At 44.2% G+C, this 25,745-nt stretch overlaps 1 protein-coding gene across 1 annotated transcript in view; it reads right to left on the bottom strand.

The window, feature by feature from the left end:
• sh3gl1b (SH3-domain GRB2-like 1b) overlaps positions 1-25,745 on the bottom strand; it is a 189,179-nt gene that overhangs the window by 16,864 nt on the left and 146,570 nt on the right. Inside the window, exon 8 of the mRNA XM_038776508.1 lies at positions 2,432-2,559. Coding sequence (XP_038632436.1) covers positions 2,432-2,559 — 128 coding nt within the window. The remainder of the gene's footprint in view (positions 1-2,431; positions 2,560-25,745) is intronic.

The raw sequence follows: 25,745 nt of genomic DNA on the forward strand, positions 1-25,745 counted from the left end.
CGCCAAATTCAGAACGCCCCGCCCATCCTCCTCGGGGCAAACCGATGGTTATCGCAGATTGGGGACCACACCGATGCCCCCTCTGCTCCCACATGTCTCCTCCATTACCCTCAGACTCTCAGGGCCGCCACCACCACTGGACTGGTGGAGTTCCTCGCCGGCGTGAACGGCAGAGATGCCGTTACCAACGCCCTCAAACTTGTGCCCTTACAAGAAGCCGCCTCCATGAGCACCCATGCTGGCTCACACCCCACCAGCCACCTCCTCACCATGGCTATGTTAGCCGCCCAGTAGTATTTGCTGAAATTCGGCAGTGCCAGCCCTCCATCTCCCCGACACTGCTCGAGCATTGTCCGCTTCACCTGCAGGGATTTGCCCCCCCACACAAAGCCCACGATAATCTTATTGATCCGCTTAAAAAAGGACCACGGGATGAAGATAGGGAGGCATTGAAAGACGAATAGGAATCTTGGGAGAACCATCATTTTTACCGATTGCACTCTACCCGCCAAAGACAACGGGAGCGCATCCCATCTCTGGAAATCCTCCTTCATCTGATCCACCAACTGGGCCAAGTTCAATTTATGTAGCCTGCCCCAATCCCTCGACACTTGGATACCCAGGTACCTGAAACTGTCCCCTACCACTCTGAATGGCAGTTCTCCCAGTCACCTCTCCTGACCTCTTGCCTGGACCACAAACATCTCACTCTTCCCCATGTTGAGGTTATACCCTGAAAACCGGCCAAATTCCCCTAAAATTTGCATAATTTATTCCATCCCCTCCATTGGGTCTGAGACATGCAGCAGTAAGTCATCCACATGCAGCGAGACTCTGTGCTCCAACACCCCGGACCAACCCCTTCCAGCCCTCAGAGCAATTGCCAGCGGCTCTATCGCCACCGCAAACAGCAGTGGGGAAAGGGACATCTCTGTCTCGTCCCCCGGTGCAGTCTGAAATAGTCCTGTTTGTCCGTACACTAGCAACCGGAGCCCGGTACAGCAACCTAAGCCAATCAACAAAGCCCCTTCCAAACCCGAACCGCTCCAGCACCTCACATAAGTAATACCACTCAACACGGTCAAAGGCTTTTTCCGCAGCCATTGCGACCACCACCTCAACTTCCCTACCTTCCGGGGACACCATGATGACGTTTAGCAGCCTTCTTACATTGGCCACCAGCTGCCTGCCCTTAACGAACCCAGTCTCCCCTTATCCTCCCCTATAACGTCCGGTACACAATCCTCAAACCTGGGACGACAGAATTTTGGCATCTACGTTCAGCAAGGATATTGGCCTGTAAGACCCACATAGCTCCGGGTCCTTGTCCCTTTTCAGAATGAGCGAGATCATGGCCTGTGACATCGTCTGGGGCAGAGCCCCTCTTTCCTTGGCCTCATTAAAGACCTTCAGCAGCACCGGCCCCAAATTCCAGAGAACTTCTTATAGAACTCGGCTGGGCACCCGTCCGGTCCCGGGGCCTTGCCCGACTGCATGGCCTTCAAACCCTCCACTATCTCCTCCAGCTCCCCATCCACCTTCGGGGAAAGTCAGCCCATCCAAAAAGTGCCTCATCCCCTCCGGCCCCGCAGGGGGTTCCGACCTGTATAACCTGCTATAGAAATCTTGAAAGGCCTTGTTCATCCCCGCCGAGTCCCCAATTAAGTTCCCATCCCTGTCAATAACTTTCCCTATTTCTCTAGCTGCCTCCCTCTTTCTGAGCTGCTGTGCAAGCATCCTGCTGGCCTTCTCCCCGTGCTCATAAATCATCTTCTTCACCTTTCTGAGCTGTTCCACTGCCCTCCCGGTGGTTAACAAACCAAATTCCGCCTGTAGCCTCCGGCGTTCCCTTAAAAGTCCTGCCTCTGAAGCCTTTTTCTTACCTCCTATCCACTCATCGAATCTCTTTTACCAGTCGGTCCAGAAAGGCTGTTTTGATTCCACAGTGCTTCACAGCCAACCTGGCCCTGAGTGCATTTTGCATCCGTATTTAATTTTTCAGTCGGAGGTCCCAGTTTACCGATGGTTGATCTGCATGTAACCCTGGTTGATCTTTTCTCTTCCTTAGTTTGGGCCACTTGATGTCAATTTCAGAGCCTCAGTTACGACTCGAGCAGATGTCGGATATCTCAGCATGGGGAGGGATCAAATTGAGGAGCATCTTGATTGGTCTGGCTCACTGCTGGGCTTTGCCAGAGAAAGCTGCAACCCTCTCTAACTTGACCTAACTCCGTGCAAACTCTGCCGTGACATGGAATTGTTTGCATGCTCACTCCTGTTTTATCAAAGCGCAGCTCAAAGATTCACAAGAGAGGGTGTGGTGGCTTGGAAGAGCTTTTATCTAGTGTGGGAGGACTGATTGGTTAAAGTCTAGTCGCACTGTTGTATGTGGCACCTTATAGCTGATTAAACAAACAAAAAAATTACTTACGTTGTGATTTTGTTGACCCGCTAAAGGAGAAACCTCCATTGGAATGATCTGACTCTCCATACTCAGTGTAAGTGCTTCTAGGTTTCGGTTGATATTCACGTTTGGGCCGACCCGATGCATCCCGTATCCTGTGATGTAACAATTAGTATTAGACAAGTGCACAATTAATGAAATTAGTATGTAATTAATAATTAGTACTCTGCACATTTGCATAATAGACTCATCACAATACATCATGACCAAGTTGCTTCACCAATCCTACATGTGGGGTTGGTAGCATAAATGCTGAAATTCCATTTGAGATAGGAATTGGCTCTGTAAAATCCCTTCACTTTCAGGTAAAAGGCAGCACGGCGGCACAGTGGTTAGCACTGCTGCCTCTTAGCACTAAGGACTCGGGTTCAATTCCGACCTCAGTTGACTGCCAGTGTGGAGGTTGCACATTCTCCCAGTGTCTGCGTGGGTTTCCTCCGGGTGCTCCGGTTTCTTCCCAAATACTGTATGAGAAGTTAAACATCAAGTCTTTGGAAACCAAGTTACAATGGAGCCATTGAGACGAATGAGTTGAAGAACTAAGAGACTGCAACTCGAGAACTGCGCTCTCGTGGTTGGAGACATTTGGGGGCTTTAAACTTTGAAACAAGGCGAGAGTCCCCAAAGATGTGCAGGTTAGGTGGATTGGCCATGTTAAATTGCCCCTTAAGGGTGAGGTTGCAGGAATAGGATAGGCGATTGGGCCTGGGTAGGGTGGTCTTTCATAGGTTTGGCGCAGATTTGATGGGCTGACTGGCCTCCTTCTGCACTGTAGGGATTTAATGATTCTATTCTATGATTCGATAAATTCATTTTACCGCTATCACTTGATTGCAGAGGATGGTGAGGAAGGTCAGAGAATACAAAATATTCGAAATACCCTTTTGGACTGCGGGCCATTAAAACAGTTTAAAGGGCAGCACAGTGGTGCAGTGGTTAGCACTGCTGTCTCACGGCACCGAGGTCCCAGGTTCGACGCCAGCTCTGAGTCACTGTTCGCTTGGAGTTTGCACATTCGTCCCGTGTTTGCGTGGGTTTCACCGGCGCAACCCACAAGCGATGTGCAGGTTAGGTGGATTGGCCATGCTAAAATTGCCCCTTAATTGGAATAAATGAATTGGGCATTCTAAATTTATTTATTTTTAAAAATTAAAACGGTTTAAAAAGACTTTGATACTGTATGAGCAGTTAAACATTAAGTCTTTGGAAACAAAGTTACAATGGAGCCATTGAGACGAATGAGTTGAAGAACAAAGAGACTGCAACTCGAGAACTGCGCTCGCGTGGTTGGAGACATTTGGGGACTTTAACTTTGAAACAAGGCGAGAGAGTTTTGAGAGACAATTTATGGTATAAAGTAAATCCAATGGCACTATTTTAATTTGGTCTTTTTAACTTAAATTTTAACTTAAATTAACTTAAATGAGTATGCCACCACCGTCATAGACTTCATCAGCAAATGTGTGGATGACTGTGTGCCAAAGAAAGCAGTACGTACGTTCCCCAACCGGAAACCATGGCTCAATCATGAGATTGACTCCCTACTGAAGGACAGATCTGAGGCGTTCAAGACAGACGACCCTGTCCTGTACAAGAAATCCAGGTATGACCTCCACAAAGCCATCCAAGATGCCGAGAGAGAATATCAAACCAAGCTAGAGTCACAGACAGACTCTCAGCGGTTGTGGCAAGGACTAAACAACATAACGGGCAACAAAGCGAAGCCAAACAGTATCTCTGGCAGCAGCGCACCCCTCCCCAATGAACTCAATGCATTCTATGCTTGGTTCGAGCAGGTAACCAACAATCCGCTGTCGAGTGCCCTAGCAGCCCATAATTCACCCATACCCACCATCACAGCTTCCGAAGTCGGATCGGCCTTCCTGAAAGTGAACCATCGGAAGGCGACAGGCCGGACGGGATCCCTGATCGTGCACTCAGAGCCTGCATGGACCAGCTGGCAGAGGTATTCACGGACATCTTTAACCTGTCCCTATTCCACTCCAAGGTCCCCACCTGCTTCAAGAAGACCACCATCATACTGGTACCAAAGAAGAACCAGGCAACGTGCCTCAATGACTACCGTCTGGTGGCCCTGACTTCAGTCGGAATGAAGAGCTTCGAGAGGTTGATCATGAAGCGCATCACCTCCATACTCCCAGAATGCCTTGATCCACTGCAATTCGCATACCGTTGCAACCGGTCCACATCAGACGCCATTTCCCTGGCCCTACACTCATCCCCAGAGCACCTCCAAAACAAGGACTCCTACATCAGACTCCTATTTATTGACTACAGCTCTGCCTTCAACACCATAATCCCAGCCAAGCTCATATCGAAGCTCCAAAACCTAGGACTTGGCTCCCCACTCTGCAACTGGATCCTCGATTTTCTGGCCAACAGACCACAATCAGTAAGAATGAACAACAACACCTCCTCCACAATAGTCCTCAACACCAGGGCCCCGCAAGGCTGCGTACTTAGCCTCCTACACTACTCCACGTACATACATGACTGCGTGGCAAAACTCGGTTCAAACTCCATCTACAAGTTTGCTGACAATACGACCATAGTGGGCCGGATCGCGAATAATGACGAGTGAGAATACAGGAGGGAGATAGAGAACCTAGTGGAGTGGTGTCGCGACAACAATCTCTCCCTCAATGCCAGCAAAACTAAAGAGCTGGTCATTGACTGTACACACCCTTGTCAGCATCAACGGGGCCGAGGTAGAGATGGTTAGCAGTTTCAAATTCCATGGGGTGCACATCTCCAAAAATCTGTCCTGGTCCACTCACATTGATGTTACCACCAAGAAAGCACAACAGTGCCTATACTTCCTCAGGAAACTGAGGAAATTCGGCATGTCCACATTAACCCTTACCAACTTTTACAGATGCACCATAGAAAGCATCCTATTGGGCTTGCCGTATGGCAACTGCTCGGCCCAGGACCGCAAGAACGTCAGAGAGTCATGAACACCGCCCAGTCCATCACACGAACCTGCCTCCCATCCATTAACTCCATCTACATCTCCAACTGCCTGGGGAAAGTGGGCAGCATAATCAAAGATCCCTCCCACCCGGCTTACTCACTCTTCCAACTTCTTCCATCGGGTAGGAGATACAGAAGTCTGAGAACACGCACAAACAGACTCAAAAACAGCTTCTTCCCCACTGTCACCAGACTCCTAAATGACCCTCTTATGGACTGACCTCATTAACACTACACCCTGTATCCGATACCAGTGCTTATGTCGTTACATTGTATATGTTGTGTTGCCCTATTATGTATTTTCTTTTATTCCCTTTTCTTCCCCTGTACTTAATGATCTGCTGAGCTGTTCGCAGAAAAATACTTTTCACTGTACCTCGGTACACGCGACAATAAACAAATCTAATCCAATATAAACAGAACCAAGAAATGGATTTTAAAAATCCCAGGACCAGGATGTAGATGATCAATAATTTCATGACTACTAATTAAAACAAAGACGTCTGGATTGCAATTACAGCCCCATCTTAACATTGGCTCCAATGGAGTATAAATTCCAGCACCGACTGGTTGGGCCAAATGGCCTGTTTCTGTATCCTATGTAATCAAAAATTCCAGAGATTTCTGGAATGGTCCCAGCAATTGGAAATTAGGAAAATGTAACATTGCTGTTCAAGAAAGGATGGGGAGAAAACAGGAAATTAACTATATGCCAGTTGGCCTGACATACAGTTGGGAACATTTTTGAATCTATTAAGGAAGTCTTAACAATGTGCTCAGAAAATCATTGCATTATCAGATAAAGTCAACATAGTTTTACCAAAAATAAGTCGTGCTTGATAAAGTTCTTACAGTTTCTGGAGGATGCAACACGTACGCTAGATAAAGGGGAACTAGCAGATGTAGAATACGAGGATTTCCAGAAGGCATTTGATCATTTGCTACAGTATCGCACAACAAGTTAATATGCAAGCTTTCAGGGCTCATGGAGCTCAGGCTAACATATTAGCATGGTTAGGGTATTGGTTCATTGGCAGGAGCAAAAACTAGGGATAAACGGAGATTTTTTAAGTTGGTGGGTTGTAACTAATGGAGGGCTGCAAGGATCAATGCTAGGGCTTCAGAGATTCACAATCTATATTAATGATTTGGATGAAGAAATAGAGTGTAACGGACTGTATCTAGGTTTGCTGAATATATTAAAACCAGATGGTAATGTAAGTAGTAAAGACACAATGAGATGTAGACAGGTTGAGAGGGCAATATTGTGGCAGACAGAATATAACGTGGGGAGTGTAAGGTTATTGACTTTGGTAGTAGGAATAAAAAAGCTATTTTTGTTTTAAAGAAAGCCTGGAACTGGTAAATGTTGATGCTCACAGCTACCAAGGTATACTTGTAAAAGGACCATAGCAAGTTAGCACGGAGGTGCAGCAAGCAATTCAGAAGGCAAATGGTTTCATTGCATTGGGATTGCAGTATAAAAATAAGGCAGTCTTGCAGTAAATGCACCAGGGTCATTGAGACCACACTTGGAGTAGTGTGCTCAGTTTTTTATATTTAAAGAAGGCTATATTTCCATTGGAGTCGGTACAGCAATGGTTTTCTAAACTAGTTCTTGGGATGAGGGCTGACCAATAATGAGAGGCTGAATAAATTGGGTCGAGATGACAGTTTAGAAGAATGATAGCTCATTGAAACACAAGATGGTGAAACAGTTGGGTCACGTAGTTACTGAGAGACTGTTTCTCTGGCTGGGGAATTGAAAACATGGTGTACAGCCTCATGACAAGGGCTTGGTCATTTAGAATGGAGATGGAGAAATTTCTTCACTTCAAAGGTTGTGATCAATAGAATTATATCCCTCAAGAGGCTTGTGGATGCTCCATCATTGAGTATCTTCAAAGTAGAAATAGATTTTTAACCCCATAGGGAATCGAAGGATATGGGATATGAACAGGAAGAAAAGTTGAATTCAAAAATCAACCATGATCATATTGAATGGAGAGCTGGTGAACAGGCAATATGGTCTACTCCTGCTCCTTTTTAAGCTTGCTCCAATGGGACACAACTAAAAAGGCTACATTGGAAAAGGTGATAAAAGGCAGCATATCCCAATGACCACATACTTATCCACTGACCATCAGCGGCAGATCTTTAAATAGATACTGCACAGTTGCATTGTCTGGATGGCTTTGAGAGTCCACATGGGCTCCACAAACTGTTTTCTGGACATGCTGAACGCAACCAGAACCAAGGCAACAGCAAGCTGAATAGAAGCAAAACAATACTGATACAATGAGATCTGAGGAAAAGTGCCGAGACCTTTTGCACAAATCCATGCTCCTCTGCTACCTGTAGAGTCCAATACATGCACAAATCCATGCTCCTCTGCCACCTGTAGAGTCCAATACAATTTGCCAAGCTTAGGTCAGGTGGGCTTCCTTTTAAGGTTACACAAGGATAAGTATGTGGTCATTGGGATATGCTGCCTTTTGTCACCTTTTCCAAACTTTCATAAGTTTTCTCCCACAGGTAGATACCACATTTGTACCTGGGTGATTGCAGAGATAACACCTGATACACAACATCTTGTGCTTGGTGTACAATTTACCAGAAGTTCAGTTTGATCGAAAACAATGCATTTATATTGCATTCAATCACATTTCTCCTGTGTTTGTGCACCTAATTACTTTTCTGCGCGATAGTTTTTCCTGGAAAACTTGTAGTCAATTTGTGTACTAGAGGTTGGCAACTCCAACAATGCAGCACACCCACAACATCACTAGAGTGTCAATCTACTCCATGTGTTTAAACACTTGTTGATGCAAACTTTCTGCTTTTGTAATATACTTGGCTATATGAATTCATGCCTGCTTTTAAGTTGCCACAAATGCTGAGACAGTGAACTTTGGACTAAGAGTGACTCTTAGGGGCAGCACGGTAGCATTGCGGAGAGCACAATTGCTTCACGGCTCCAGGGTCCCAGGTTCGATTCCGGCTTGGGTCACTGTCTGTGCGGAGTCTGCACATCCTCCCCGTGTTCGTAGGTTTCCTCCGGGTGCACCGGTTTCCTCCCACAGTCCAAAGATGTGCAGGTTAGGTGGATTGACCATGCTAAATTGCGCTTAGTGTCCAAAATTGCCTTTAGTGTTGGGTGGGGTTACTGAGTTATGGGGATAGGGTGGAGGTGTGGACCTTGGGTAGGGTGCTCTTTCCAAGAGCCGGTGCAGACTCGATGGACCGAATGGCCTCCTTCTGCACTGTAAATCCTATGATTCTAATAGATGTATCCTCCAAAGACAATGGGTCAAGTGAGGACCAGTGCTCCACGGACTGCAGGAGCTGTTATTCTAAGCTGGTATTCTAAACTGTCAGAACAGCTGCAAGAGGAAGGGTGGCCTACATGTACATTGTACATGTGGAATGTACAATCCACATCTCGGACTGGCACCTCATGGCCTTATGACTGGCAACCCATTACCTTATGGCCTTATGTAATCACACACGCAACATATTGATTGGACGAATGTAACATACTGTGTAAATAATTGGTAATTATAGATGGAATGAACTGCGATACTAAGAGAATTGATTGGCTGCATGTAAATGAGAATGCAAACTAATTCTGCTTTTGGAATGAACTGTGATACAAAGAGAATTGATTGGCTGTATGTAAATAAGAATGCGAACTAATTCTGCTTTTTAAAGAGTATATTAACCCAGTTTAAGCCACAGTTCAATGAGAAAGTGTATTGGCAAGACCGAGGGGTCTATGGTTTCTCCCAGAGCTCTGCAACAATAAATTGCTTCTTTTGCTCACGTTAAGATCTACTTGTGAATATTTTCACGCAAAACACAAAATACACTTGCCTTCACTAGTGAGACAGATGGACACATTTTTAAATGTGTACACATTATTTTGCACACCATTACTTACCAACAACTTCCACTCATTCTAAAACATTACTGAGCAGAAGTAGTTCTCAAAACAAGGACTGGGTTGCTGGGGCCAGACGAGCTGTTTCTGGAACAGAGTAGTCTCATTATAGCAATTCTGATCTGTTAATAGAAACTGACTGCAGTTGGAAAAATTATGAGTGATCTCTTAGAACACATATTTCTTGGTATAAACTTCACTCCAACACTTTCCTCCCTATGGTTTTCTGAGTCATGTGTTTGTGCTATGGACATGCACAAGTGAAGCCAATTTACTTTGTATTTACAGCACTGACATTTAGCTGAATAGGTCCCCATCACAGTGTTTATACCCCATACAAGCTGATTTCAACAATTTTTAAAAAAAAGAATTGGGACAAGCAAACGTGAAACAAAAACTGGAATGTTGCAATTTAGTCATAATGAGGCTACCAAATTAACTTTGAGCCTGGAGCGTGTTGTTTCTCTTACCAGAATGCAGAGCCATCCCTCAGCCTGCAATTTTCCACTGTGGTTTTATGCAGACAAGCTAAAAAACCATTGGTGTCATACAAGGGTTAATGTGGTATTGACATATAGGGTTAATATGGTATTGACTTCAGTCCCACCAAATTTATGCAAGAGAACATGTGACCCACACCTATGGGTCAGTCTAGTGTTGGACAGAGCAGTTTGAACAAACAAGCGAGGAGACTGCTCCTATCTTGAACTCTTTACTACATATATATATATATATATATATATACATAGTTCTTGTAGGTAAGAAATACATACAGTTAACCTACTTAACACTATGAAGACTTCATTACGGCCTAGTGAATGGTTTGCAACAGCCAACAACATGGTGGATTTGAATGGGAATTGGCAAAACTGCACAAATGCAGAGAAAAACTAAAATTCTGCAAGATTGAAGAAAAATTCGAAGAAGCCTTCTGCGACCTGAAGGAAAGCTTGAGAAGCAGATGGGCAGAGGAAAATTGTCAAGGAAACGTCCAAAGAAAGACTTGGAAGCTGAAGGCAAAAAATTTAAAATTCCTCACTGCAGAAGACTCCATCGCAGTGATGGGCAACTTCCGGCCCAGGGGCCACAAGCGCCCCATCTGGGTTGTGAGTGCTGTCTCCGAGACATTTTGGGTTTTTACCCAATTATATTTTTTCCAATTAAGGGGCAATTTAGCATGGCTAATCCACCTACCCTGCACATCTTTTGGATTGCGGGGGTGAAACCCACACAGACATGGGGACAATGTGCAAACTCCACATGGACAGTGACCCAGGGCTGTATTCGAACCCGGGTCCTCAGCGATATACTCCCAGTGCTAACCACTGTGCCACGGGCCACCCTAAATTAACAACATTTAAGTGTCACAGAGGTATAAAGAGGCTACAGTGTTGAAGAAAATGGCTGTAAATTTGGAAGAAAACACTTTCAAGGTGATATATGAAGATAAAGAAAAAAAGGACAGCTTTTGAGAACACTGGAATGTTGCTCACGGGAAGGAGAACACTTTAAAGAGGGCTTGAAAAGCCTAAATGATGAACCTGTAGAAACAGATTCCAGAAAAATGGATTTTCAGGTCAAACCTGGAGGAACTTCAAGCATCAGAATTCTCTTTTAAGCATCATGCAAAATGCCAGTAACATGAGAATGAATAGCTGATGAACAGTTGTTGAAAGCAGAACTGACAACCAAAATAGATGAACTTATCGAACTCTGGTCCAATCCGAAGGATGAGATGCGCAGTACGGAAGAGCAAATTCAAACTTCAAAAGCAGAAAAGGTGAATTCTACAGAACAGATTGAAGATCTAATGAATGAATGAAAAGTTTTGAAGGAACAGTCAATGACCATGGAACAAAGATTTCTGCCCAGGTAAAGTTGTTAAACTTACAGAAGAGTTCATCAGGTAATGCAAACAAAATCAACTGAACTTAGTGCACAGAGTCTGAGGAGGTAGGGGAGGCCCTAAATTAATATTTTACTTCAGTATTCACGAGAAAAAGGGACCTTGTTGCTCAGGAGAACAGCGTGCACCAGGTTAATAGACTCAAACAGGTTGATATTAAGAAAGAGGATGTGCTGGAAATTTTGAAAAGCATCAGGATAGATAAGTCCCTCTGGGCCTTGGGCGGCATGTGGTGCAGTGGATAGTACTGGGACTGGGGCGCTGAGGACCAGGTTTCGAATCCCGGCCCTGGGTCATTGTCCGTGTGGAGTTTGCACATTCTCCCCATGTCTGAGTGGATTTCACCCCCACAACCCAAAGATGTGCAGGTTAGGTGAATTGGCCATGCTAAATTGTCCCTTAATTAGAAAAAAATATATATAATTGGGTACTCTAAAAAAAAAAATTTTTAAGTCCCCTGGGCCTGACGGGATATACCCACGGTTACTATGGAAAGCAAGGGAGGAGATTGCTGTGCCGTTGCCGATGATCTTTGTGTACTCGCTCTCCACTGGAGTAGTACCGGATGATCGGAGGGAGGCGAATGTTGTTACCCTGTTCAAGAAATGGAATAGGGAAATCCCTGGGAATTAGAGACCAGTCAGTCTTACGTCTGTGGTGAGCAGAATATTGGAAAGGATTCTGAGAGATAAGATTGATGATTATTTAGAAAAATATAGTTTGATTAAAGACAGTCAGCATGGCTTTGAGAGAGGCAGGCCATGCCTCACAAGCCTTACTGAATTCTTTGAGGATGTGACGAGACACATTGATGAAGGTCAGGCAGTGGATGTGGTGCATATGGATATCAGTAAGGCATTTGAGAAGTTTCCCCATGGTAGGCTCATTCAGAAAGTTAGGGGGCATGGCATCCAGTGAATTTTGGCTGTCTGGATACAGAATTGGCTGGCCGAAAGAAGACAGGAAGTGGTAGTGGATGGAAAGTGTTCTGCCTGGAGGTCGGTGACCAGTGGTGACCCAAAGGGATCTGTTCTTGGATCTCTGCTCTTTGTGGTTTGTATAAATGACTTGGATGAGGAAATGGAAGGGTGGGTTAGTAACTTTGCCGATGACACGAAGATTGGTGGAGTTGTAGATAGTGTTGAGGGCTGTTGGAGGTTAAAACAGGACATTGACAGGATGCAGAGCTGGGCTGAGAAGTGGCAGATGGAGTTCAACTTAGATAAATGTGATGTGATTCATTTTGGAGGGTCAAATTTGAATGCTGAATACAGGGTTAAAGGCAGGATTCTTGGAAGTGTGGTGAAACAGAGGGATCTTGGGGTCCACGTACATAGATCCCTCAAAGTTGCCACCCAGGTTGATAGGGTTGTTAAGAAGGCGTATGGTGTGTTGGCTTTCATTAACAAGGGGATGGAGTTTAAGAGCTGCAAGGTTTTGCTGCAACTTTATAAAACCCTGGTTAGTCCACACTTGGAATGTTGTGTCCAGTTCTGGTCGCCTCATTATAGGAAGGATGTGGATGCTTTGGAGAGGGTGCAGAAGAGATTTACCAGGGTACTGCCTGGACTGGAGGGCATGTCTTCTGAAGAAAGGTTGAGGGAGCTAGGGCTTTTCTCACTGGAGCGAAGAAGGAAGAGAGATGACTTCTTAGAGATGTACAAGGTGATGAGAGGCATGGATAGTGTGGATTGCCAGAGACTTTTCCCCAGACGGAAATGGCTGTCAATACGGGACATAATTTTAAGGTGATTGGAGGAAGGTGTAGGGGAGATGTCAGGAGTAGGTTCTTTACACAGAGTATTGGGTGTATGGAATGCACTGCCAGCTGAGGTGGTGGAGTCAGAGTCATTAGGGGCATTTAAGTGACTCTTGGACAGGCACATGGACAGCAGTAATTGAAGGGGTGTAGGTTAGGTTGATCTTAGATTAGGAGAAATGGGGACAGCACGGTGGCGCAGTGGGTTAGCCCTGCTGCCTCATGGCGCCGAAGTCCCAGGTTCAATCCCGGCTCTGGTCACTGCCCGTGTGGTGTTTGCACATTCTTCCTTGTTTGTATGATTTCGCCCCCACAACCCAAAAGCTGTGCAGGCTAGGTGGATTGGCCACACTAAATTGCCCAAAATGAATTGGGTACTCTAAATTTAAAAAAAGATTAGGATAAATGGTCAGCACAACATCGTGGGCCAAAGGGCCTGTACTGTGTTGTAGTGTTCTATGTTCTAACTTACCAGAGTTGTTGCTGAGCTTAATGAAAAGATTTATAAGCTTGCAAGTCAACCGGGAAAGATAGTCAAAAATGAGGCTAAAATTGTGGAAGCAGGAATGAAGGTTCCATTGTTGAAACATTAACTTCCATACATGTGTTGTTGCGAGTTGCATGACAGAAGGGGGGGAAAACTTTGTGGCGATGAACATCCTGTGATAATATGGTGCACAAACCAAGTGGCAACCTTACACCTCAACCCCTCTCCCACCCGGGTGGCTCTATGCTTCTGGACTGAGCGGCAGCAGATCAGCTCCGTATACCCTGGAATAAAAGGGGTGAATCAACAACTACCCAATTGACAAAGAGCAACTGGATACCATGGAATGGAAAAAACAGGTGAAAGGACATCCGGATGCCAGAATAACCTACAAATCCAGAATTTACCTGCAACACCAGAATCATTGAATCCTGACAGTGCAGAAGGAGGTTATTCGTCCCTTCTTACGAAGACAACCTCCGAAAGAGCACCCAACCTAGGCCCACACCTCCACCCTACCCCCGTAACCCCACCTAACATTTTGGACATGAAGGGGCAATTTAGCATGGCCAACCCATGTAACCTGCACATCTTTGGACTGTGGGAGGAAACCGTAGCACCCGGAGGAATGCCATGCAGACACGGGGAGAATGTGCAAATTCCTCACAGAGTCACCCAGGGCCGGAATTGAACCCGGGTCCCTGGCGCTGTGAGACAACCAGGCTAACCACTGTGCCACGGTGCCATCTGCACCCCTCTGACATAGTGCGAACAAGAAAAGGAACTGGTTTAAGGCTTCCAGCCTACAAACTCAGATTTAAATTGGACTGATGGGTAACAATAAAGCTGTAAGTACATAGGATAAATTAGAATAACTTGAAATTAATTGGATAAAGACTTGGAGAGGTGTAGCCTAAGGATCTAGCATGTAACGGGTTAACTTGGGACTGAATGGGACGGAACTCGGGCAGCACGGTAGCATAAGTAGATGGCGCTGTGGCTTCACAGCGCCAGGGTCCCAGGTTCGATTCCCCGCATAGTCACTGTCTGTGCGGAGTCTGCACGTTCTCCCCGTGTCTGCATGGGTTTCCTCCGGGTGCTCCGGTTTCTTCCCACAGTCCAAAGATGTGCAGGCTAGGTGGTTTGGCCATGATAAATTGTCCTTAGTGACCAATAGGTTCGGAGGGGTTATTGGCTTACGGGGATAGGATGGAAGTGAGGGCTTAAGTGGGTCGGGGCAGACTCGATGGGCCGAATGGCCTCCTTCTGCACTGTATGTTCTATGAATACAGCGCAAGTGAACACATGACCCACATCTTGGGGTCATTCTAGTGTTGGACAGAGCCACGTGCACAAGCATGCATGGAGACAGCACCAAGCTTGAACCCTTGCTATATGTTTACAGTTCTTGCAGTTAATAAATTCTTACAGGTAACCTACTTAAGATTACAAAGACTCCATTAAGATCGACTGAACAGGATCCAACACCCTGAACTTATATAAAAGAAAATATCAGATCCAGTCTGTTTTGTCTTGTTTGTCAAACTTTTCAACCTGTTTTGAAAGTGCTCATGTGGTCTGTAATATGGTTGCACAGACCAAACGTCCACCGTAGCACCTCACATCTCAACCCCCACCCCCCAACCACCTCAATGGTTCCATGCACGCAAGTGTGAGACTGAGAGCGGAGGCGTGAGGATAAAAGAGCACTGAAAAAGAGAGAGAGAGAGCACAGAACATTACAGCGCAGTACAGGCCCTTCGGCCCTCGATGTTGCGCCGACCTGTGAAACCACTCTAAAGCCCATCTACACTATTCCCTTATCATCCATATGTTTATCCAATGACCATTTAAATGCCCTTAATGTTGGGGACTCCACTACTATTGCAGGCAGGTTATTCCACGCCCTTACTACTCTTTGAGCAAAGAACCTACCTCTGACATCTGTCCTATATCTATCTCCCCTCAGGAAGGATGTGGAAACATTGGAAAAGGTGCAGAGGAGATTTACCAGGATGTTGCCTGGTATGGAGGGAAGATCTTATGAGGGAAGGCTGAGGGACTTGAGGCTGTTTTCGTTAGAGAGAAGAAGGTGAAGAGGTGACTTAATTGAGGCATATAAGATGATCAGAGGATTAGATAGGATGGACAGTGAGAGCCTTTTTCCTCGGATGGTGATGGCTATCAGGAGGGGGCATAGCTTTAGCAGAGTACAAGCTTGGGGATTGGAGCTCCTGAGGTGACTTCAGGATTCAAAAGTGAAGCGGGGCAGGTGAAACAGCTTGGGTGAGTATGGTCAGGTAAGTATTTATTACTTTGTAAGGGCTATATTCTGTAATAACAAGGAATCAGGATGAATGTGATATTATGGTGATTTTCGGGTCTTCTGAAAGGCTTAATTTAAAAGCAGCAAGTCATGGCAGGAGAGCTCAAAGTCATGGTGTGCTGCCATGTGGGAAGCCGTGAATATTTCCAGCACCCAGGGCCAGTATATGTGCAGGAGGCATCTCCAGCTGCAGCTCTGGAAGTCCAGGTTTTGGATTAAGAGCGGCAGTTAGGGCACCGTGAAGCAATTATGTGGTGGAGAGTATCGTGGCTAGCACATATGGCAAGGCGATCACACTGCAGGCTAAGATTTCACAGGTAGGAAGAGAATGGGTGACCACCAGGCAGAGCAGGAGGACTAGGCAGGCAGTGCAGGAACTTCCTGTGGCTATTCCCCTGCAACACAGATATACGGCTTTGGATACTATTATGGGGAATAGCCTCTCCGGGGAAAGCAGCTAAAGCCAAATTCACTCTACCATGGTTGGCTCTACCAATTCTGGAGGTCGACAGAAAGTACTCCGAGGCCCGAACCGTAGAGCCGCAAACCGCCCCCCCCCCCCCCCCCCCACAACCGGCCAGGGGGACACGGGGGGGGGGGGGGGGGGGGGGGGGGGGGGGGGTTGGTGGGTGGAACCACATGCCGAGCCAGAGGCGGCAGAATGTAAATAAGGGAAATTAAGGGAAAGAAAAGACAAACCTTCCTGTATTGTACAGTGAATAAACATGGCCAACAATGTACATAACCATTCATAAATTTTGAAAATGCCAATAAAAAGATTTAAAAAAAAAGAATCAGCATGCGAGGAACATAAAATCGGACTGTAAAAGCTCTTATAGCTATGTGAAGAGAAGAAGATTGAAGAAGACAAATGCAGGTCCCTTACAGTCAAGACACAAGGGAATTTATAATGGGGAACAAAGAAATGGCTGACCAACGAAATACATACTTTGGTTCTGTCCTCATAAAGAAGGATACAAATAATATACCAGAAATGTTGGGGAACACAGGGTTTAGTGAGAAGGACGAACCGAAGATCAGTATTATTTAGGAAATGGGGTTGGGGAAATTTATGGGATTGAAGACCAACAATCTACATCCCGGAAGAGTTAAGGAGCTGGCCCCAGGAATAGTGGATGCATTGGTGATCGTCTTCCAAGATTCTACAGACTCGAGAACAGTTCCTAAAGATTGGAAGATAGATAATGTAATATGGCTGCTGTATCTTGCTCAATTGGAAATTCTTTGTCCATGAGCTTGAATAGTTAGTATTAATAGGATCAATGGATGTCTTCACAGCCATCTTTGCCTCACCTGTCATTTATACATCTGTAGGGGTCCACCAATTACTGATCAGATGCAGGAATGATTTTGCATTTCCCAACACAGTGTCACCAAAAGCCAATTATAACTCAAGTTTTGATCATGCAGCGTGGCAAATGAACAGTGTGGGACCTGCTGCTGAACAGCTCACTAAATGTAAAGCACTACCAACTGAGCTAACAAATAATCAGAAAAGGGCACTGCGAAATAGCATCACTAGAAAACTGGCATTGCTTCCCTGCCTTTATGCAGGAAACATGCTAGATGGGGACATCGTTAAAGATAAAGCCAGATCACATTGAGTTTGTAACCTTTGCTTTTATCGAGGCCTTTTATTAAAACTTCTCATTTGTTATATAGTTTGTAAAGATAATCCAGTTTTAAGTATCTCCCTTAACCAGTACCTTGCCACGCTTTCTCCAACATCAGAAAATCTACTTTAAATCCCAAATCACATATAAACAGTTTGCAGCTGTGGTCATATTTAAAACACTGTATACTGCACATGTGGGGATGACTCATGAGCTCCAACATCTGCAATAAATTACACTAGCTTGGGAGTTAAACAATGGCATGTTTTTAAAGAAGAGATACTTATTCAGCACTTTTGTAAACTACTAGTTTCAGGATGACATGGAAAAATAGAGTTTAGAAACCAATTAATAAGTAAGAGAAGGGCTTAAAGAGGCTACAAAAATTATGAAAATACAAAGGAGAATATGAGGAAAATAAAGAGTGAAGTGCAGGATAAGGAAAACCCAGAGAGGGCATGAGGATAAAATTTCAAAATACCGAAAGGAACAATGAAGTAACTTGTAGGCATCCCAGCAGAAAGAGAATCATGAAAACTGAGGTTGGGTCAGCGAAGAGGATTGTCAATTTGTAAATGATCGAAGTATTTACAAAATTCTTTAGCAGAGAAAACAAGAAGTCCAGAAATGTTTGAGAATTCAGCAAAATGTTTACAACGTAATTTAGGCTAACGGGAGATTAAGTGCTATTAACCAAAAGGATAAATTCTAGGATAATGACGAAAAGGCAGGAAATTGCCTAGACCCTTGAAATTATATTTCAGAGGTTTAATTCAGTATGGATGTGTCCCTTAAGACTAGAGGTTGGCCATTACAGTACCCATTTAAGAAAAGAAAGTACAGAGTTCTAATCTAGGTAATTACATGTCAGCTACCTTAACATCTGTGACAGGGAAAATTTAGAGCTTTTAATCAAGGCTGACATTATCATGAATCTAGATTAAGAGATGATAGAAGTATTTCAGTTTGGATTAAAAGCCTCTTTTTTTTGCAGAGCTATCAGATTCGATAAATTGGAAAATACAGTGCTGCAGTGTTCATAGATTTTAAGATGAGTGAAGATTAAAGGATATGAAATTCAGAGGCGGGATGACAAGCCGGGTTAAAAATTGGTTGGAATGTAAAAAAACAAAGGGAGGAGGTAAAGAGATGCTTTGAGAGTAGTTGGCAGTGATGTCCGGGTGGCACAGTGGTTAGCACTTGCCTACGGTGCTGAGGACCGGGGTTCGAATCGCGGCCCTGGTTCACTGGAGTTTGCATTTTCCTGTGTCTGCGTGGGTTTCACCCCCATAACCCAAAAGATGTGCAGGATAGGTGAATTGGCCATGCTAAATTGCCCCTTAATTGGAAAGAAATAATTGAGTATCGAAATTTATTTTTAAAGAAAGAATGATGTTCCAGAGTTAAATTTATTACAAAAAAAAAAATGATGTCCCAGAGTTAACCTCTGTTGTTACGATCCCTGTGGAGAAAATGGTAAACCAAAATAACCAAGTTTACTGAATGACCCCGAATTCAAGACATTATCAACGAGATTCTACTTTTTGTAGCTTTTCATAAGTTCATAAGATATAGGAGCAGAAGTATGCCATTCGGGCCATCGAGTCTGTTCCGCCATTCTATCATGGCTGATATGTTCCTCATCTGCTACCTACACTGTTACACTGTACGCGGTACATACTCGTGCAACTCGGCCAACGTTGTCGACCTCATATGCTGCAGCAAAGGATGTCCCGAAGTGAGGTACATTGTCGAGACCATGCAGACGCTGCAACAACGGATGAATGGACATCGCGCGACAATCGCCAGGCAGGAATGTTCCCTTCCAGTCGGGGAACACTTCAGCAGTCAAGGGCATTCAGCCTCTGATCTTTGGGAAAGCGTTCTCCAAGGCGGCCTTCAGGACGCGCGACAACGCAGAATTGTCGAGCAGAAATTTATAGCCAAGTTCCACACACGGCAGCACAGTAGCATAGTGGTTAGTACAATTACTTCACAGCTCCAGGGTCCCAGGTTCGATTCCCAGTTTGGGTCACTGTCTGTGCGGAGTCTGCACGTTCTCCCCGTGTGCGGGTGGGTTTCCTCCGGGTGCTCCGGTTTCCTCCCACAGTCCAAAGGTGTGCAAAATTGCCCTTAGTGTTGGTGATCAGAAGACATACCATTTCAGGGGTAAAATGTTAGGGGCTGTTTAGCACACTGGGCTAAATCGCTGTTTGGACTTTGAAAGCAGACCAAGGCAGGCCAGCAGCACGGTTCGATTCCTGCAACAGCCTCCCTGAACAGGTGCCGGAATGTGGCGACTAGGGGCTTTTCACAGTAACTTAATTGAAGCCTACTCGTGAAAATAAGCGATTTTCAATTTCAACTACTCCTCTAACATTCACCTATGCCTTTTCATCAAAATTCCACCCGGATCTGGGTAAAAAGAGCCTTTTTCTGTGGCTTTGAACAGGAACAGCCCTTTGTGTGACTAATCACTCCATGGTTATCTCTCATGAGAGATGGACGTCTCTCAGCTCCTTTTCTGCCAAACAGAAAAACTGACCTCTTCACGAAAGTGATTTGCTTCCTGTCGTCTCAAGAATTCTGTGTTCAGGGCAGCACAGTGGCACAGTGGTTAGCATTGATGCCCCACTGCGCCGAGGTTCGATCCCGGCTCTGGGTCATTGTCCGTGTGGAGTTTGCACATTCTCCCTGTGTTCACGTGGGTTTTGCCCCCACAACCCAAAGATGTGCAGGGGAGGTGGATTGGCCATGCTAAATTGCCCCTTAATTGGAAAAAATTAAATGGGTACACTAAATTCTATTTTAAAAAATAATTTTGTGTTCCTCTTTGATTCTGTCTGCTTTCTCTATGTCTGCATCTGTGTGCTGATCACCTTCACCTTCCATCTACTCTGCTTGTGGCTCTCCTTTGTGCCTGCCAGTCTTAATTTGCTACCTTTTGGTACTGCTTCGAGGTCAAGGATAAGCAAATCACATGGATGTGGATTTTGTATTGTCCAAGAAAAATACAATTGATCACTTAACAATTGATGCAAATTCTTAAAAACATCCTTAAAAACAATTACAGATTCCACAGACCACAGACATTTTAAGGGGGAAAAAAATAAGTTGTGCGCTGCTTCCAGGTCAGAGGTCATCGCACTGTGTATATGAATTCTTTGGCCATGCACAAAGGGAGTGGGGTTGAAATTTGTAGCTATCATCAAAATAGGAAGTTTAGTTAACTTCCTAGAAAACTAAAGGAAGCTGCAAAAAAAAAGGATATTGATAAGATAGCTGTTTGCATTGAATGTTACTGTGAAGTGATACATTCTAGTTAAATGAAAAACAGTACTTATATTCTGAATGGAAATAGGCCTGGTACTGCAGAAGAGCAGAGACATTTGGGAGTACTGGACATTAACAACAGTATCTCAGGGTGATAACGCCATAAAATAGAGGCACTGAAACTTTTAAATTTTATGAGTATGAAAATTAAAAACTATGGGGTAAGATCCAAATCTGAGTATTGTGTATATAGAATTCCATGCTATATTTAGGATATGGAGTTTTTAGATAAAGTACAACGCAGATTCACTCGGAAGCTGATTGGCGTAAATGAAAAACTTGAAAATTGGACTTTTTATTAAATGCAGATGTTAAGATGATACAATAGAAGTATTTGAGATGGGCTATGGAAGACATGTTATTTCCAGTAGCTGTGGGGCCGAGAACAAGATGCACTAGATACAAAATTAAACACAAGAGAGTAGGAGATGTATCTTAGCCTTAAAGCTATTGGTCGAGGTAGAAACTATGCCAACATTCAAAATAAGATTGGATAAGTAGTTCAAGAAAAAGGGATAAAAGAATAATGGAACAGGTGGGTAAATGTCATTCAGAGTATTTACTTGCTTGGAAGGTGAAAATGCAACATGGACTGATTGGTTGGGCCAAATGGTTGGTTCTGTGCACCCATGAATGTATTTTGGAAAGTAAAATCCATAATCTTTAGATTGCATTGTTCTGGCTACTCTGAGATACTTCCTACAAAGCTAACATTACTGTTTGTGGTTTGTCAATAAATTTTGCTTGTTGCTTGCATCATTTGAGTGTCATTTGTTCAGGCTTGCTTAACTTTCTGATATTCTAAGGTGGGTTTGATATGATTTGCTTGAAAAAGGTAATCAACACTTCTGTATTTAAACACAGTCAAACAAATCCAGCACCACCTAGAAACTTATCCACAATGGGCCTAACTTCTGGATTTTAAACACAAAGAAGCTTGTTACAATGTAGTTACTAAGGGAGAACTAGCACTGTAATAGATCCATCACATTTTCAAGTATATTTAATGCATCTTTATATACGATAATAGTAGTTGGCCAGATTGTGGCCCCTATAACTACAGCAATTTAAAAAGTAGCCATCTATTATGCACATGAAATACACACAATCTGGGACTCATGCTTATGCCATTTCAATGGTAGCAAATCACCTGTCCAGGTACACAGCTTTACCAGTGTTGGACATAACCCAAGTGCTAGGAACAGTTAATATCAATGTGCGGGTTTCAGGAAAGAGGCAGAGCCAATCATTTGGGTTTGCTGGCTGACAAGTGTTGGGTCTGTTGCTGCAGACATTTTGACCAGAATATTAGATTATTTAACAGCTCCATATTCAGAGTCCAGCTGAGAGAAAATAATAGTTGAAGCTTTTAATTTCCTGTGACATTTTACTTCACAAACACGTTGCAAGTTACAAGAATGACTTATTTCTATGGGTTTGTTCAAATTAACCAAAGTTCTGCAACCTAGTGAAATCTGCAGTATTTGCTCTTATTTCTCTTCAATTTTATTTAACAAATTGGATACAGTTTTTAGCCTGAGATATAGCTTGCCAAGTGCTCACGGTTCTGAGGTCAAGAACTTATGGTGAATATCTACATTTGCATCACATAGGTCATCAATAAAATGTGTCACTGTGGCTTGCTACCAGATTAATGCATGCAAAGTGCAGTTATGCCTGTGAAAAGTATCTGGATGCATCCAACTTGGACTGTCAATTTTTCTTTATATTTATTCGTCCACAGGATATGGGTGCCGCTGGCAAGGCCTGCATTTATTGCCCATCCCGGATTGCCCTCGAGAAAGTAGAGGTGTACTGTCCTCTTGAATTGCTGCTGTCCATGTGGTGTAAATACATTGAGTGCTGTTAGAAAGTGTGTCCTAGAATTTGACCCAGCAACAGTGAAGGAATAGCAATATAGTTCCAAGTAAGGATGGTACATGACATGGAAAGGAGCTTGCAGGTGCTGGCGTTTCCATCCATGTTTGGAAGGTGCTGTTGAAGGAGTTTTGGTGAGCTGCTGCAGTGCATCTTGTGGATGAGATACACTATTCCTTCTGTACATCAGTGGTGGAGGGAGTGAATGTTTAATGTGGTGGATGGGGTGCCAATCATGTGGGTTACTTTGTCCGAGATGGTATCGAGCTTTGCGTATAGTTGGAGCTGCACTCATCCAAGTGAAGAGTAATTTATCACACTCTTGCTTGTCGATGGTGGACAGACTTTGGCACAATCAGGAGATGAATTACTCTCTGCAGAATTCCTAGCCGCTGACCTGCTCTTGCATCTACCGTAGTAATATGGCTTATCCAGTTCAGTTTCTGGTCAATGGTAACCCCCCAGGATGTTGATAGTAGGGGAATTTAGCGATGGTAATACCATTCAGGGTCAAGGGAGGGCTTATATTCTCTCTTGTAGATCGCCATTGCCTGGGACTTGTGTGACATGACGTGTTACTTGCCACATATCAGTTTAGAGACCTGAATATTGTCCAAGAATATAGCTGCACATGCAAACTGACTCCTTCAGTAACTGAGTTGTGAATGGTGCTGGACATTGTGCAATCATCTGCGAACTGACCTGACGAAACAGCTGAAAATGACTGGACCTAGAATACTGCCCTGAGGAACATCCGCCAGCTGACTTTATGATGGAAGGTCACTGATGCAACAGCTGAAGGTGCTTGGGCCTAGAATAATACCCTGAGGAATTCTTGAAGCAATGTACTGGGTCTGAGATGAATGACCTCCAACAACTACAACCATCTCTTCTTTTGTGCTAGGTATGACTCCACTCCAATCAGTGGAGAATTTTCCCACCGATTCCCATTGACTCCAATATTGCTTGGGCTTCTAGATGCCACACTTGGTCAAATGCTGCCTTTTGTCCATGTTTGAACCAAGGCTGTATTGAGGTCAGGAGCGAAGTGACCTTGGCAAAGCGGAAACTGAGCTAGCGCAGCTTAATAGTACTGTTGATGAGCCCTTCAGTCTATTCTTGATCATCAGCAAATAAATGGAAGGGGCAGCAATTGGCAGCTTTGGATTTGTCATACTTTTGTCCTGGATCCTGGAAAGGACACACCTGGGCAATTTTTTACATTGCTGGGTAGATGCCACTGTTGTTGCTGCACAGGAAAAACCTGGCGAGGGGTGCAGCTAGTTCTGGAGCACAAGTCTTCAGTACTATCGTTGGAATGTTTTCAGGGTGCATTGCCTTTGCAGTGTCCAGTGCCTTCAGCTGTTCCTGATATCACATGGAGTGTAATCCAATTGGTTCAAGCCTGACACCCATGATGCTGGGTATCATAGCTGGAGGTGGAGAAGGATCATCCACTGGCACTTCTGGCTGAAGATGGTTGAAAATGTATGAGTCGCGTCTTCAGTACTCATGTTCTGGGCTTTACCATGATTGAGGATGATATTTGTGGAGCCTCTCACTCTTGCGAGTTGTGTACCACCTTTGAAAACTGTATCTGGCAGGATTGCTTGACACAGTTTCCAAGCCAGAGACAAAGAAGACTCTTCATCCTGCTTCTATCCCTTGCCCTTCTTCTATAGACATTGGACTCCAGCCAAAATGCAATTTCAAAGATACCATCAGAGACACATGGGAGCTGGCTCAATGAATCAATTCTTCTTTGAGAGTCAGTGAAGTTTGATGACCCACTGAATTATCACAGCCAAGTCTGATCTTGCCCACCCACACCTTCCTATGAGCATTGGAGGATGAGGAAAAGATGTCCTTTGCCTGGCGTAGTGGCATCGCAGTCAGTTACAGGGCACCAAAAACTGCTCTAGTCGATATCTGCTAACTCCAGATAGGTCTGTGATCGAATTTGGAGTTTCTGGTCTATATGAAAAAAGGTGTGCTCCCATAAATAGCCAAGCCACCTTAATGAACTATTTCTATCATTAGTCTGCTATTATCAATTTACCTGTACCTCTGTACACATAGACTGCAGCAATTCAAGAGGACAGTACACCACAATATCAATGTAAAAGGAAGAGCTAAAACTTCCAACCGTGTCCCTAATCTGACTTTCTTGTGGATCCCTCGAGTTTATTCAGATGCAGCAGAAAACAGGATCCTCAATCGTATTGTTAATTTTCTACAAGTTGCACATCAAGAATGTCATACTGCATTTTATCAATATTATAAAACTTCCTCTGCACCAAACCACTTGTTCAATCAGAGTTTAATTTAGCGGAAGAAGGAAGGGCGAGGGAGATAAGAAAAACAAACATTGGGGGAGGGAGAGGAATAAACTGAAGTGAGACCATTGTGTTACTAACTCCATCCATTTGGAAGTTGGGAGTTTGCTTTGAAAATCCGACATATGGCACATTCACAATGGGACAACCAGGTTGGGCTTAATGCTGCACAGAATACAGGCAGAAATTTCCTCCAGGTTCAAAGATCTAGAGCTACTTGCTTTGGAGCAGCTGTGCTATTTCTCTATCCATTTTTAAAATAACCTTTCCTGGCCAACAATCTTACAAGCAGAATGAAATGCTTGCAATGAATCAGGCTTTTAGAAAGAGATCAGTTTCCAAGGAAATTTATTGCAGACTGTCCAACAGCAAGCATTCTGAGAATCTCACAGAAAGCACAGCGTCTTTATCAAATAGAAATGGATTCACTGCAAAGCGAAAGAATACCACATTGTCCTTGAAATGCAACTTACTGTCTTCCAATTAATGGACAACCGCAGCCCCCCACCCCTGGCACCGAATGGACACATGGCAAAATAACAAAACTACTGAAGTGAATTTTAATTAGTTAACTTCAAGTTCAGTATTAAATTATGCTATTTTAACATTGCATTTAGTGAGATTGAAGGTCACCAGTTCTCAAGCGAGATCACGCACAACTCAAAACTGACCCCACATTAATTGGCAG

The sequence above is a fragment of the Scyliorhinus canicula genome, chromosome 18, assembly GCF_902713615.1.
Source record: "Scyliorhinus canicula chromosome 18, sScyCan1.1, whole genome shotgun sequence".
In the NCBI taxonomy this organism is placed as follows: domain Eukaryota; kingdom Metazoa; phylum Chordata; class Chondrichthyes; order Carcharhiniformes; family Scyliorhinidae; genus Scyliorhinus; species Scyliorhinus canicula.